Source organism: Dermochelys coriacea, chromosome 10 (assembly GCF_009764565.3).
Source record: "Dermochelys coriacea isolate rDerCor1 chromosome 10, rDerCor1.pri.v4, whole genome shotgun sequence".
Taxonomy (NCBI): Eukaryota; Metazoa; Chordata; order Testudines; family Dermochelyidae; genus Dermochelys; species Dermochelys coriacea.
In genome coordinates this window covers 33,593,172-33,609,638 of record NC_050077.1, presented here as the reverse complement: position 1 = coordinate 33,609,638, position 16,467 = coordinate 33,593,172, and the positions used below count along the sequence as shown (strand labels likewise).

General features: G+C 41.7%; 1 protein-coding gene across 6 annotated transcripts in view; it reads left to right on the top strand.

The window, feature by feature from the left end:
* The window catches only part of LOC119863092 (CREB binding protein), a 182,516-nt gene that overhangs the window by 93,419 nt on the left and 72,630 nt on the right, over positions 1 to 16,467 (top strand). For 4 of the 6 annotated variants that reach the window (XM_038420860.2, XM_043493201.1, XM_038420857.2 and 1 more), the window contains 6 exons: positions 4,273 to 4,522; positions 5,108 to 5,221; positions 12,808 to 13,050; positions 13,779 to 13,878; positions 14,502 to 14,648; positions 15,327 to 15,444. In XM_038420860.2, the coding sequence (XP_038276788.1) occupies positions 4,273 to 4,522; positions 5,108 to 5,221; positions 12,808 to 13,050; positions 13,779 to 13,878; positions 14,502 to 14,648; positions 15,327 to 15,444 (972 nt within the window). The remainder of the gene's footprint in view (positions 1 to 4,272; positions 4,523 to 5,107; positions 5,222 to 12,807; positions 13,051 to 13,778; positions 13,879 to 14,501; positions 14,649 to 15,326; positions 15,445 to 16,467) is intronic. The other 2 variants (XM_043493200.1, XM_038420859.2) reach the window with 1 other exon arrangement.

Below are 16,467 nucleotides of genomic sequence, written 5' to 3'. Positions count from 1 at the left end.
AGTCAGTGACTACTACCAGTACTGCCTTTACTGCTTTGGGGAGGTGCATATCTCCGCTAAGTGGAGTATCTTTCGCTCCTTCCCACCCCAGATCTGAGAGGGAGGAGAGCTCTGACTGAGGAGGTACCTCATGGAGAAAGCCATGAGACCCCAGTCAGATCCATGCCAGGGAGATGCCCCTATACGACAGCTACAGTCCTCACACAGTGTACCTCCAAGCATGAGTTCTGGAGCAGAGGCTGGATCGGATAAATCTACCCGTTATCTCGGGCTTCTCATAAGAGTAAAGGGGCAATCTGACAAATATAAAAACAAATTCCCCTCTAAGTCTGTTTCCAAGAGAAAGGATCCCTTTCCAAGCCCTTCCAAGTCAGATGAGTCTTCACATGCAGATCCCAAGGACTTAAGTCTCCCTAAGCCTCCTGACATGAAGGGAATGCATGCAGGAGCAAGGCTCCAATGGAACTACCACCACTATTGACAGCAGTGGTGACCGTGGCCTCTCACAAGCCACCAACGTCCTCTGGTATGGACCAAGAGCAGCAGACAGCACTCTTTTTCCAGTGGTAGGCTCTGCCAACCACTAAGTCTATTGAGGCACTGTATCAAACAGAACCAATAACTGGGACCCCTTGTACTCTGGGACATACTGAGACAAATGCTACTCAGAGGATATTTTCAGCCTTCCAGACCCAGAGTCTCTACTGTTTTTGGGCCTGGTACTTCAGAGGAACATTTTTAATGCCAGAAGGGGGTACCATCTCAGAAGAAGGATTTATTCCCCTTCTCCATCCATGAGCCAGAGTTTCCTTCCACTGGCACCAGTAGTACCTCTGATGGAGACAGATGCAGCCTTCTTGTCGGCTGAATCCGATGTCTAGGACAAACTACCATCTCCCAGAGAGGTTAGTCCAGACAAGGCTTTGAGTTTCCTGGACCCATCCTCCATGCATGCAGGATTACTTTCCAAGGGATCACAGGTACCTAGTGCCTTCCCCCACACCAAACCAGTGTTCAACCCTTCATACAGGCCCTATTGGAATCCTTGGAATCTTTATGCATCACAGCTTGGATCTGTGCACTCTGCCAAGTGTCATGTTGTCCCTCTCCTATGCAGTTATAGAGTGGTATAGCATACACTGGTAATGTACCTCTACCCTTAAAAGGGCTGAGAAACATTACTTTCGTGCCTGCAAAAGGGAAAGAACTCTTGTTCACCTACCCTGCCCCCAACTCCCTAGTAGTACAAGCAGCCACAGAAGAATCCAGGTAGCAACAACCTAAAGCCATCCCTGTGGACAAGGGAGTGAAACATCTGGACCTTCTGAGGAGGAAGGTATACACATCCACTAGCATCCAGTTCTCAGAATCTCTAACTACCAGTCCCTGTTTGCAAAATATGACTTTATGAACTACTTGAAGTTCCTGGAGTTCAAAGACATACTCCCCCAGGACAGGGCCCAATTCCAAACCCTTGTTAAGGAAGGCAGCCTTTATGCAGCTTGCAATAAGATTTTAGCTGTGGACACAGCTGATACCACAGTAGTAATGTAGTGTATTGTGATTTCACTCTTTGGGGTTCCCCTGGGAGATTCAGAACACCAATGAGGACTTGCCCTTTCATTAAACCGGTCTTTTCAGTAAGAAAACAGACAAGTCTTCATGCTCACTTAAAGACTCCAGGACAGCCCTCCTCTTCCTGGGCATTCATGAGCCCCAAAGAAGCAGCATCATAAACAGGTGTATAAGCAAAGACTCCTTTCACAACCTTTCTATCACCATTGAGAATATGAACCACCACACAAGCATTAAAGTGCAGATGACAAGATAAGCCGAACTAGCTGCCTTCGTGATAGCCACCCAACCTCATCCACCTGCTAAAAGCTATTTTTGATGGGATGCTGGAGAGTTGCAACCTTATGAGGCCATTCCCACCTTTTTCTGGAGTCCACTTTGTGGCTGTGTAGCATACATTGCCCTTAACTGGAGGGCTATAACAGTGGACCTGTGGGTCCTAGATGCCATCCAGTTTGGCTACACAATCAAGTTTGTTTACTCACCTCCTCCAAAAACACCTTCCCTGTCTCTCTTCAGGGAGCAGTCTCACGAGGAGACCCTTCAGCAGGAGATGTAATTTTTCCTTGAGTTAAGAGCTATAGAGAAAGTGCCATATCAGCATCAAGGGAAAAGGTTTTACTCTATGGCATAGTTCCCAAGAAAAAGGGAGGATGGAGGCCCATTCTTGACATAATTTTTATTCTCAAACTAAAATTCTGCATGGTTATACTGACATCAATAATTCTCTCCTTGGAGAGGGACGCATAGTTTGCAGCTCTTGACATGAAAAATGATTACTGTCAAATGGATCCACTTACCCATCCCTCAAAGGATTCCTGAGGTTTCTGGTAGGACAGGAACTCTGCCAGTTCAAAGTACTACAGTTCAGGCTGGCAACAGCATCTAGGGTTTTCACAAATATTGTCGTATTAGTGTTAGTAGCACACATGAGATAAAATGGCTACACCATCTTTCTGCACTTGGACCACTGGCTTCAAACAGGCAGATGCCAGCCGGAAGTTTAGTCGGCAACCTTATCCTTGCTCCACTTCTTGGCATCCTTGGAATCTGAGTATACATGGAAAAGTCTATTCTGACTCCCATGTAGCTCATAGAGTTTATAGTGGTGACTGTGGATTCAACTGCAGCAAGTTCCTGTCTCCCTGCAGACAGATTCCATGCCATGAACAGTTTGATAAGACACTCACAGACCTTGAGCAACAGTGTGGGTCTGTTTTTCTTTGGCCGCATGGCCTCCTGTACGTTTGTAATGCCATTAGATACTAATAGGTTTCAGAGTGGTAGCCGTGTTAGTCTGTATCGGCAAAAAGAACGAGGAGTACTTGTGGCATCTTAGAGACTAATAAATTTATTTGGGCATAAGCTTTCGTGAGCTAAACCTGATGAAGTGGGTTTAGCCCACAAAAGCTTATGCCCAAATAAATTTGTTAGTCTCTAAGATTCCACAAGAACTTGTTTGGTTGGTTTTTTTTTTCTTTTTGCTGATACAGACTAACACGGAGTACTTGTGGCATCTTAGAGACTAACAAATTTATTTGGGCATAAGCTTTTGTGGGCTAACCCCACTTCATCAGGTGTAGCTCACGAAAACTTATGCCCAAATAAATTCGTTAGTCTCTAAGATGCCACAAGTACTCCTCGTTCTTTTTATTGGATACTAAAGTTTGAAAGAAGATACAGGGTGCTGTCCCCGCTGAAGATGAAGGCACCAAAATTTTAACAGTAGAGGCAGAAATACTTTTCATTATAAAAAATCTAGCAACAGCATCCTCTTCCAGATTGGCTAAATCTGTTATCAAGATAGGAATAATCGATGACTTTTGAAAATGGGTGACTAAATCTATATTTAGACTCTCTTAAATAACTTTGTCTAGATTCCAAGTGCTGAGCACACTCTTCTCTCATTAAAATCATGATGGCCATTTAATAAATTGGTCATATTTTTGGCACCCTTTATTAAAATCTTGGTTAAAATCTTCCTTTATTCAACAGAAAGTTCCTAAGGGATCTTTCCCTTTAAAAAAAAAAAAAAAAAAAAAAAGTTTTCCTTCCAAGAAGTGAAGGCAAATTTCCTGAGAATCGGTCTAGATCAGTGGTTCCCAAACTTGTTCTGCCACTTGTGCAGGAAAAGGCCCTGGCGGGCCGGGCCAGTTTGTTTACCTGCTAAGTTCGCAGGTTCGGCCCATCGCCGCTCCTAGTGGCCACGGTTTGCTGCTCCAGGCCAATGGGAGCTGCTGGAAGTGGTGTGGGCCGAGGGATGTACTGGCCGCTGCTTCCAGTAGCTCCCATTGGCCTGGAGCAGCAAACCGCGGCCACTGGGAGTGGCGATGGGCCAAACCTGCGGACGCGGCAGGTAAACAAACCGGCCCGGCCCGCAAGGGCTTTCCCAGCACAAGCAGTGGAACAAGTTTTTGGGAACCACTGGTCTAGAGAGAGACACTCTCATCTCTCAGAATTAAATACTGATGTTTAGGTATTTATAAACGTTGGTTTTAGGTACTTATCACCTGTCACACCAGAATAGTTTGTGAATTGTCTTGTGATTTTCAAACTGTTTAATTATATTCTTAAGATTATGAATATAAGATTAAAACAGGTGACACTGTTTCAATATCTTACACGTTAATGCTGTTCTCAGTTACATTTATGTGGAATTTACTTGATAACACATGAAAACAAAATGTTTTTTCATAGTCACAGATGCAAACCCAGGTACAGCAGGTGGGAATTGTACCAACACAAGCAATGGCAGCTGGACCAACAGCAGATCCTGAGAAACGCAAACTGATACAGCAGCAACTGGTTCTACTGCTTCATGCCCACAAATGTCAAAGACGAGAGCAAGCAAATGGAGAGGTGCGAGCCTGTGCTCTCCCACACTGTCGAACCATGAAGAATGTCCTCAATCACATGACACATTGTCAAGCTGGGAAAGCCTGTCAAGGTAAGAGCAAATTGCCAGAAGGTCAATAGACGAGTTCTTTACTACTCTCCAGTGAGTTTTTTTGCTCTCCTGTTTTTTGCCAGCTGACAGTAACTTTTTCCCCGGCATCAAATTTCCTTTCTTTAAATAGCTGCTACACCTTTTTGCTGTTTTTCCCCTTCCAGTCTTGCCACTTATCGCCATCATACAGTTGTTCTTAGCAGAAAGAATAAAATATTTAATCTTTCAATGTCATTATTAATACTCTTTTACTCCTGAAAGAGTAGCATGTTTCACTTCTCCCATCACAGATCAAGCATGTCACATCTGCAGCATACCTGATCTCTACTAGCTTAGCATGTGAAAGCCATTAGATTGTTGTTGAACTAGTTTCCTTCATGTCGGAGCAGCATCTTTATTAATGTACTCTCCAGAGAAAGAGATGTTCATTATTTGTCAAGTCCTGACATTTTGTTTAGTTGTATTTGGGATTTTGATGTTTGTAGCACTATTTAGTAAAGAAAATTGAGGGTATTGGAAATGGGTTTATTCAAAGCCATAAAACCAGACTTAAACCTAAATTGTATTGCTTCACTTTTTTGATAGTTGCTCATTGTGCATCTTCACGACAAATCATCTCTCACTGGAAGAATTGTACTCGGCATGATTGTCCTGTGTGCCTCCCTTTGAAAAATGCCAGTGACAAAAGAAATCAACAACGTAAGTGATCATTTCTACTTATCAGCTACTGTAAAACACTAGAATAACATAGGTAAAACAAACTGAATCAAATATACAGTACTATGAAGGACTTTGAATTATAGTGGTTTGATAAAAACTCATTTGCTGTATATGGTATTCTGTTATAAAAAAAAAATACATTTGGGCAGTCCCCTTTTTTGATCATTATATTCAGATTATTACTTTTAATACCTGATTCATGACAAAGGGAAATTTCCAGTCCAGAAAGACAACATCCATTTTGCCAAGACAGGACAATTTCTAGCTGTCATTTTGTATTAAAATAGGTCAGTCAAATTATTAGTGGGTCTAGTTATTGTACCCATAAATTGTGCGATTCATTATCTGCCCACAGATGGCTCTAGAGAAGATTTAAGATTCTTTCCTATCTTTCATAATATCAGAAATAATTTCAAGCCTGGTTCTTAACCAGGGGTACCATTGATCAATGTAGGACAAACAAATTTGCATAAATGGAAACCGGTTTGTGGAGAGGAAGGTCGATGCATGTGTCCCAGTGATTAATTGTAAGAATAAGTAAAACTGAATTGCACTGTATATTTAACCCTAAAGAAAAGGAATGAAATTCTAGTAAGCCTTCTTGTGAACTCCACCATAATAGCTTAATATTACAGTTAGGTAATATTTATTTTTCAAATTCTGGTCCATTTGTGTTCTTTTGTCCTCGAAGCAGATAACTGTTGAAATTATATTGGTGGGTTTTAAAGGATTGCTGGGCAGGATTAAAATAAACTGAGATAGAAGATCTAACAGTGTGGATGTTAGTCTGTTAAATTATATCACACAACAGTAAATTTGAAAAGGAGATAAAAGAAAAGTCTTAAGTCATCGAGGGAGGTGGTGGGAAATAACTGAGGGTCAGGGCAGAACTGCAAATTTGAGTAGTTGTGTTCTGAAAGAGTTCTACTTAGTTCTGGTTTAGGCTGAGACCGCAAGGAAAGTGAGGCAAACTAATAAGCTATGTAAGAAAGAGATGGAAGAGTTTCACCGAAGACAAAGGGAGCTAAGACTGGAAAGAAGCTACCAAAAACATGATTCTACCATTTTCTTATGGTTAGGTTAGCTTAGATTGAAAAATTCCTGCGCAAGTGATTCAGATTTGGAACATATTGATAAATTAAACAGTAATAAGTCACCAGGACCAGATGGCATTTACCCAAGAGGTCTAAAATAGCTCAAATATGAAATTGCAGAACCAACAACTGTGGTATGTAACCTATCACTTAAATCAGCCTCTGGTATCAGATGACTGGAGGATAGCTAATGTGTCACCAATTTCTTTAAAAAGCTCCAAAGGTGATCCTAGCAATTATGTGCTGGTAAGCCGAACTTCAGTACCAGGCAAATTGGTTGAAACTACAGTAAAGAACGGAATGATCAGACACACAGCTTTAACACAGTTTGTTGGGGAAGAGTCAACATGGCTTTTGTAAAGGGAAATCATGCCTCATAAATCTATTAGAATTCTTTGAAGGTGTCAACAAACCTGTGGACAAGGGCGATTCAGTGGCTATAGCATACTTGGACTTTCAGAAAGCCTTTGACAAGATCCTTCACCGAAGGCTCTTAAGCAAAGTAAGCAGACATGGGATAACAGGGAAGGACCTCTCGTGGATCATAACTGGTTAAAAGATAGGATGCAAAGGGTAGGAATAAATAGTTTTTTAGAATGGAGAGAGGTAAATAGTGGTATCCCCCAGGAATCTGTACTGGGGCCAGTGCTGTTCAACATATTCATAAGTGATCTGGAAAAAGAGGTGAACAGTGAGGTGGCAAAGTTTGCAGATGATACATAATTACTCAAGATAGTTAAGTCCAAAGCAGATTGCAAAGAATTACAAAGGGATCTCACACAACTGGGTGACTGGCCAACAAAATGGGAGATGAAATTCAATATTGATAAATGTAAAATAATGCCCATTGGACAATGTAATACACTCAAGAAAAAGATCTTGGAGTCATTGTGAATAACATATCTGTTCTATGTGCAGAAGCAGTCAAACAAGCTAACAGAATATTAGGAACCATTAGGAAAGGGATAGATAATAAAAGACAAAATACCATAATGTCACTACATAAATCCATGGTATTCCCACATCTTGAATATTGCATATAGTTCTGGTCACCTCATCTCAAAGATTTATTAGAATTGGGAAAAGATACAGAGAAGGGCAACAAAAATGATTAGAGGATTGGAACAGCTGGAGAGGTTAAAAAGGCTGGGACTGTTCAGCTTTGAAAATAGACTACTAAGGGGGGATGTGACAGAGGTCTATAAAATCATGAATGGTGTGGAGAAAGTGAATAAGGAAGTGTTATTTACCTCTTCATATAACACAAGAAGAAGGGGTCACCCAATGAAATTAATAGGCAGCAGGTTTAAAACAAAAGGAAATACTTCTTCTCACAATGCATAGTCAACCTGTAGAACTTGTTGCCAGGGGATGTTGTGAAGGCCAAAATAATAACAGGGTTCAAAAAGAGCTAGTAAAAAGATAAGTTCAAGGAGGATAGATATTAGCCAAGATGGTCGTGGATGCAACATTGTGCTCGGGTGTCCCTAGCCTCTGACTTCCAGAAGTTCAGAGTAGATGACAGGCTGCAGATCACTCAGTAATGGCCTGTTCTGTTCATTCCCTCTGAAGCACCTGGTATTGGTCACTGTTGGCAGACTGGTTAGTGGGCAAGATGGATGATTGGTCTAACCCAGTATGGCCATTCTTATGAATAGATAATCTAAATTTACGAGTTTTGAGGAATATAAATAGCCCCTTTATACTGACTGATAAAACAAGTAAAAATCTCCTCCCTGGTCTCCCTTTCTTTTAGGCATGGCTAATTGCTAGTGATTAATTTCTGTAATAACTGACTTTTGAGACATTTGCTGGTAGTTTTAATTTTAAAAAATAGCAGCTTTAATGTCTGATCAGTTCCATTCAGTGATTTGCTCTCAAGTTGCTAACTACAGAGTTTCTAGCAGTCGTAATGCAGGTGTTATCATGGTGATCTTCTAATTTAAGTCATTGCAGAACACTTGGCTGTGCATTGTTCATACATTCATTGGTTTGTCATTTATGGAACCAGTAAAAGCGCTTGAATTAAAATAAATTTTATGTAAAAAGCAGTCTTTGTTGTTAGATCTCTGAGTAAGATGTTTTGGCTTGGATGCAACAGAAAGATGGAGGGTAACTGCAGAATTTGCCATCTTTTCTTGAAAGAGGAAGACAATGCAAATCTTAAATCCCACCTTCTTTTCCTCAATTTGTCCGTAATTCAACACTACTCACCATTAGCACTTACTACCTAGCAGTGCACTGATGTGCAAAATTCTTTAATCTGAAATGCATGTCTGAGTGATATGCATGACTTCTCATGGCTTGTAGTAAGATAAAAAAAATTAAGTTTGTGAACATTTACGTTTTATTTATTTTGATTTAGAACACTAAGGCGCATGCTGTCTCATTCTTTAGGCCCTCTTAGTTTAACTGAATTCTAATATTACATTAATGGGATGCATCTGAAAATTGGCACATTAGCAACAAGACACATGAGGATGTAAACAAACATTGGTATGCTGGTTCACAACATATCAAATTAAATTACGCTTGCTTTTAGATGTGATTGCTTGTAACATCTCCCATAATTGTTAAAAATGTCGATGGGAAAGAAATGAAAAAGAAAGGAATGGAAAGAGCAGTAACATTTACTTCTCTATCAAGTTGTGATGCAAACAGGATAATGTTTCAGGATAGCCATCTAGCAAGCCATGAGAGCACTAGAATCTGTAGCCCTCTTCTACTGCCTATCTTAAAATTTGAACTTTGAATCCCTGTTGCATCTGTGCTGGGTTTTTATGTGGCTCCACCTTCTGAATTGTTGAGTCTGTGCTTCCCAATGTTTCTAATGCTTTCCAAATTTTGGAGCATGCTAGATCAGTCACACCTCACTGGTATCTGGAACACTTCAAACTCCCTTTGAGTTCTAGAGGGTGGTTCTGAAGCAGAGGTGCTATATAAAGATACAGCACAGATGCATGTTGGTCCTCAGAACTATCTTTTAAAGATAGGGAAGGGGCAGCTTCAGGGAAAGAGCACAAAATGTAGGAAGATCTGGTGGATACCACCTCACACTTGCCAATCCCCAAACTTCTGAAATCATCTTGTACCCTGTAGTAACTCATATTCCAGCCAGCCACTCCTCCATTTCGTTAACCTTTCTCACTCCTGGGACAAAGGCATCTACCTAACCTCCAACCCAATTGCCAAGATCTTCAAGATCCACTGTAGCAGATTTTTCTAAAATATTTACACCTATGCACGTGTAAACTTTTTCATTTCTGGAACCCTCTGCATTGTGGCAAGAATCCAGTGCCTCACGTGCTTATCAAATGAGTGGTGTTGAGCTATATCTTTTTAGGGTATTTTACTTAAGTCTCCGAGTGTTTGGATTTTCTACAAGGAATGTGTCTAATTTCAACTACATCTTTGATATAAATGTAATCTTAAGTACTTATTTTTATTATTAGAGGTAGCACCACCTATTATTAAGGTTGTATGACACTTCCTCTTATAAGATCCTGTTTTCAGTTGCCTATACTTTGAAAAACTTTTATCCATTTGGACTAGTTGTCTATGCCAAGTGTCTGTCTGCCATCAGCTTGAACTCTTTTTGGAAAATTTCAGATTAAATGGTTAAGAAATGTCCAAGAATGAAGGTAGGGGAAAATGCATTGCTGTACCCATATTTCAAAAACAAAACTCTTGACCTTTTGGACATGTCTGGTGCCCCCAGTGCTTTGAAGTAGGGACTTAATTCGGCAAGGGGGTGTCCAAGAGATGACTACTTCTGTCTCTCGCAAATTTATGCAAATTTGGACTAGTTTATGAACCTATGAAAAATTGCAATTCACACAGTGTCAGCAGAGACTTTTGATTTTTAGCAGTTAAATCTCTGAAGATTCTGTACTCACTAAGCCTACATGAGCCTCTCACTACTCCTAGTGCTGCCCAACCTCACATACGCCATCACTACAGAGCAACTGAGCACTCTTCATCCCCTCACAGCTCCTACATGTGATTGGCATTCACAAGTATTATCCTCATACAGCAACTGCACATGCTGCAGCCAAGGGCTATGGGGACAAGAAGACTTACCTTGTAATGAATGCTCCCAGTTTCTCTGGGCCAGGGTGGGGACGGGCACAAGAGCTGAGAGCAGAGAATCTGTATTTCCTATACTCTTAATGATCCCATGCTGGCGCCTAAGCATCATGTCTGAGGAAGAAATGGTCTGATTCAACTGCAAAGGGGACAAAACTGAGGGTGAGGGAGAGAAGGGTGGGACAAGAAGCCTGGGACTGGAGTTCGGGGGAAAGAAACTGTGACTGGAAGTTGGTGGGGAGGATGGAGTGGAGGAGTGAGGAGTAGTCTGGGATTGCTTGGGCAGTGAAGCTGGGACTAAGAGCTGGGGATGGAGAATGGAACTGGTTGGGCAAGGACCATGGGTCTGGAAGCCAGGTGGTGGGGAGGACAAGCTGGATCTGCTTAGGGACGAAGACTGGGACTGGAAGCCAGGAGGAGACTTGGACTGTGAGCAAGGACATAGGTTGGAAGTATTTTTTTGAAATGAAGAAAAAGAACACTATTGCTTCAAGTTTTATCTGCTTTGATAAGCATGCACATATGCTTGGAACTTTTGAAGTACTGTCCTTCGAAACTGCATGCCTGCTGCCTATATGCTAGTGTCCCACTATCTCAGGGCATGTAAAGGGGCATAACCTCAACTACCACTCTTCCTCTTTTCAGAGTAGCAGCCGTGTTAGTCTGTATTCGCAAAAAGAAAAGGAGTACTTGTGGCACCTTAGAGACTAACAAATTTATTTGAGCATAAGCTTTCGTGAGCTACAGCTCACTTCATCGGATACATTTCCTCTTTCTCTTGACCATCATAAGCAACAATCTAGAAATGATGTCCATTGCTTCACTGTTAGCCCTCTTCTTTTCTTCCCCTTGGAAAGCTTTGCTTTTTCAGTAAAATAGTTAATTGTTATTAAAAACAGTGTGTGTGTGTTCCTCTGTTGGGTGTTTAAATTTTCTTTAGGCTCCATTGAGTTTTCTCAGCACTGATGTGGGTGCTCCTGTAGCAGCAGAAACTAAGACAGTAGGCTTCAAACAGTGCCCCTCATGTGAGAGTTTAACATCTGTCATGGAGAACCACATAGGATGTGTCATTGGTTTAAGAGACTGGTACTTTTCAGATTGGTGCTCAATTCATAAATCCATTTCTACTCAGATCTGTTACACCCAGGAAGCTGACTCAGACTAAGCTTCTTAGAGGAGGCCATGTGAGTATCTGTCTTGAGCAGAAATGCTTCCCAGCTCCCAGTGCCGAAGATGAGGCATCTTCACATATCCTGTCAGCCTCACAATCCGATTCCTAGAAGCTCAGAACTGTGGACATGAAGGGATTGACTCCTCTTCCAGCTGCTGCCTCAGGTTCTGTGTTGAATTTTTGAGGCAGGCCTACAGAGTCTTCAAAAAACTGATGTCACTTAGTATCTAGGCCCTTTAAAGGGAGCTGGACTCAGTCCCACTTGTGATACAGTTTGCTTGCCTCTCCAGGTGGAGAAAATGGTAATGCCAGGGGACAGGCCTTTTGGGGAAGAGATAAGAAAAGGACTCTCTTCTGGAAGAGGTGTTCTTTCCCCCTCCCCAACCCCCCCCCCCCCCCCCCCAAAAAAAAAGTGGCCAGACAGGCATCTCCAGAGGATGAAGGGAAACTGGACACAGGAGGGCTGGAAAAAGATCCTCCAGATCTAAGTCACCCAAATGCCCCTCTCTAGAGGAGTGGGCTTACCAGTTTCCCACGTGACTGAGGTACTCAGACTTACCATAATGGGGAGTGAGAGACCCATGATATTTTCCTGCAGGAGGCTCCAGAGATGGCTCCCTTCCAGTTCACCTTTCTATCTTAAAGATAGTCAAGATGGATTGTGCTGAGCTACATGCTCTACAACAATTCCAAGGTCATTAAGGAAGGTGTACAAGCTGGAATTAGCCCTCAAATCCTGTGTCGTCTTTAAGAATCCATTTGAAAGGAAAGTGAATAACTCTGTCAGATACACCTAGAAGCTAGGTTGCCCAGGTTGATAGCACAATTGACATCTTTACATTGGCTCTAACCCAAGAAATGGTCCAGTAGATTTTTTTTTTTAAGAATTCTAATAATTATGTGCTTTTCTGCTTGAAGTTTCTCTCTCCTCTCCTTTGACTGTACATGCGTTAGGCAGCTGGTTTGGTCTTGAATGTAAAATCAGTACTTCAAGGGCAAGAGAGGCTCATATTGTGTAGAATTGAAGCTTGTGTTTCTCTAGTTTGGTTCTTCAGATGACAGGGAAGCCCAAGTTTATTTAAACTAAAATAAATAAATATGTTGCATGTTTCATTTACTTGCATAAAAGATACCTTCTATTGCTGTATCAGTCTCATTTTGACTTTTTCCTCTTACCTCCTTTACCCCCCCTCCCCATTCCACCTCCTTTTTAGCCCTTCTAGGGTCTCCAGCTGGTGGAATGCAGAATTCTATTGGCTCTGTTGGAACAGGCCAACAGACTACTCCTTCATTAAGTAATCCTAATCCGATTGACCCCAGCTCCATGCAGCGAGCCTATGCTGCTCTTGGACTGCCGTATGGCAACCAGCCACAGACGCAGTTGCAGCCACAGGTACAAGGCCAACAACCAGCACAGCCTCAAGCTCACCAGCAAATGAGGACCATAAATCCATTAGGTAGGTGAAGAAAATAGCAGTAGAAATGTGTTCTGTGATAATAAATTTAATTGCAGCCTCATCCCCAGAAAATGAGGAAAGTTCAGGCATACCGATATGATTGCATATAGATAAACTTTTTTTGTTTAGACAGAGTAATGAAACAAAGTTTTTTATTTTTAAGCATAGTTTCGTTCAATCTGTTAGAAAATTGGGAGGTTCAGTTTACGCCAGATATAGCTAATGATGGCTACTTTTGGAAAAGTATGATTAGCAGTTAAACATATCTCAGATTTTGTTGTTGCTCATAGTGCTGTTTGTATTTAGGCATAATTCCTTATGGACTTTATCATGTTTAATAAAGCATGAAAATAACTCATTTTAAGATTGTTCCACTTCGGCAGATACTGGATAGACTAAGTTAATATGATGGATAAATTGTCTGTACTCTTATGTTCTCTCTGGTTATGTAAGCTCATCTCCGATTTCATGAGTTTAGAATTTGAACTGTCAGTTTTTATAATGAAAACAGGTGTGCCAAAAATTATAGGATTTCTAATTTCCATCTGAGTAGTTTATTTAAGGAAACGCCACAAGAATTAGATGTTCATGAACGCATGTTTACTCGATGTAACAAAAATATGTTTTTCTCATTTCTTAACTAAGACCAAAATGCCATTTATTATCAAAACTCTGACGTATACCTAAGCAACTTTCTATACCAGTTCTGTTTCATTTTTTTCCCAAAGGAGCTAACCAGATGAACCTTTCTGCAGGAGGGATAACAACAGATCAGCAAGCTAGTCTAATCTCAGAAACCGCTCTTCCAACATCCCTGGGGACAACGAAGTAATGCACACATTTTATATTCTTGCTAAGTTAAAGATTTGTTTGCATGGAGTGTAAGTTTTTAAATGAAGAATATGCATTGTGCAATATGATTGTATCGCCATTGTATCTTCTGTTGTAACAATGAATGCGACTCTTTGGTCACACACTCTCCCACCCTCATTGCCATTTCAAAACTGCACACCTCCCAACACAATTTTTCTTCATGCTTTTGACTTGGAAATGCATTTCCAAAAGTAGAATATTTTATTCTTTTATGTACTTGTTCTGTAACCTTAACAGCTATTATTCTGTATCTCATAGATTGCCTGTCCTTTCATCTTTGTTCCAATATCTCACAACACCTAAACAGTTTTAAAAGAGTTAAATTAATGAGCCTCTTGCCAATGGCGAGTAGCATTAGTGAAACCTCTGGAGTGGTAGCAGTTTCCTTTTCTGCCCTCAAATTCCCTGATTTCGTTCCTTTTTATATTGCAGTTTGATGGCTTCACAGTTTCATTTTAAAATCTTTGTAACTGTAGCGATCAGTGAAGAAAATTGTTTTAAAAATAATTCTATTTCATATACGAAATGGGCAATTGTGTTCCACACTATAACATTCCCTTGTTTGTCTTCCATTTCAGTCCACTAATGAATGATGGCACAAATTCTGGCAATGTTGGAAACCTCAGTTCGTTGCCAACAGCTGCACCTCCTTCCAGTACGGGGGTAAGGAAAGCATGGCATGAACATGTCACTCAAGACCTACGCAATCACTTAGTCCATAAACTGTAAGTATTTACCATAATGGGAGACTTTTTCCTAAATATTTACATTCCTTGATTAGTGACTTGCTGTATGGAAGTGTCTGAGTTGGGAAATTGTGGGAACCGAATCAGTGGATTTTGATGTATCCAATTGAAATACCACTAACTAATGAAATTTGATGTATCCATTTCTTGGGACTTGGTGGCTCAAAAGATTGGTAATGGGATTATTATAGCAACGAAAAAGTGAGCACCTGATAGTTGAAGGCCTACATGATTTGGTGGTCTTGGTTCAGTTCTTGTTGGGGAAATGTACACACCATAAAAACCACCATCACAGTTTGCACTGATTGGTGCCCTGCAGGAAATCTCAGCAGATGGCCCTTAGAGACTGAGCTACCTTCTGAACCCTATTATCTATCCAGCTCAGGTTTCAGGTTCTGAGGATAGTGCTGGCAAACATGCATTGCCTCCACCCTTGCTGTATCTGTTTGGTAAATAAAGGACCTCATTCACTTGCACTGACAGTCTAAACACATTTCACCATTACTAAATTCACTAAAATAATTGCGGGGGAATGGTTGGACAGTGGTTCTCTCTCTTAAATAGTGTTAATATATGTTGTGTATACAAACTTTAACAATTGTAAAGAATTCTAAATGTACATTTAAAGAGATGGATTATATTTTTTTTTCCTTATAGTGTCCAAGCCATCTTTCCCACTCCTGACCCAGCAGCACTGAAGGATCGCCGCATGGAGAACTTGGTGGCTTATGCCAGGAAAGTGGAAGGGGATATGTATGAATCTGCTAACAGTAGGGTATGTTACTCATTGCAGGCATTCACTACACGTTAGTGAACTGTTCATATTTTAAAACTGACATGTACAATGAAACCTGCTAAAAAACCTTTCTTTTCATTTCACTACATGGCAGAAAATCTCCCAGTGCTTTCAGTGTATATTACCTTGCTTTATAGCAGAAAACCTAACAAACTCAATTGCTTAGGTGGTTTTTGCAGTCCCAATTATCATACCCCATTCATCCAAACCTGGTCACTATTGGGAGTATCTTCCTATCTGCGGAGAGGAAGCAGGCCCTCTAAATCAGGGTTTCTCAACCTATGGGTGGGAACCCAAAAGTAGGTTGCCAGAATGTTTCAAGGGGTCACGTGACAGCTCCAGTGGCTCCTATCCCACAGAGCTGGCTGGGCTTGCTTCCCTGTGCCAGGCATTGCAACCTCTGGGGTCCCAGCACCACTCAGGTTTGGCCCAGCCATCATGATGATGGGAGTCCAGGTAGGCTAGATTTGAATGAGTGGCGCTGCAACCCCATGAGCCAGGTGACAACTCCATTCACATAGGTTTGGTCCAGTCAAGGGGCAGGTCAAACCTGAGCGGCACTGCAACCCCGAAGGTTGCAACACCCCAAGCGGAGAGCCACGCCCAGCCAGCCACACAGCATAGGAGCCACCACTTTGTGGGGTGAGTTCTGGGCAGGACTCAACCCCCCCCAGGGGGCAGGATCTTACCAAAACAACCCCAGGGCATGGTTATAACCAGGGCGAGGTGAGTGGGACAACAAAGCCCTAGGGGTGGCTTAGGCCAGCCCCATACGGCAGGACTTGGGGAGGAAGTGCTACCTCCGCCTCCTGACTCATCTCAGTGAGCCACCAATCCTGTCTGGGTTGTAGGGATGCAACCAAAAAATTGGGATCATGTGACCCCACCAGCATGTTCCTCCTCTGGTAGGGGGCACAACTATGCTTACTTGCCCCAGGCGCTAAACTGTCAAGTTACGGCTCTGCCCCAGGGGCTCTACCCACAGACTATTTACTAGGTTGT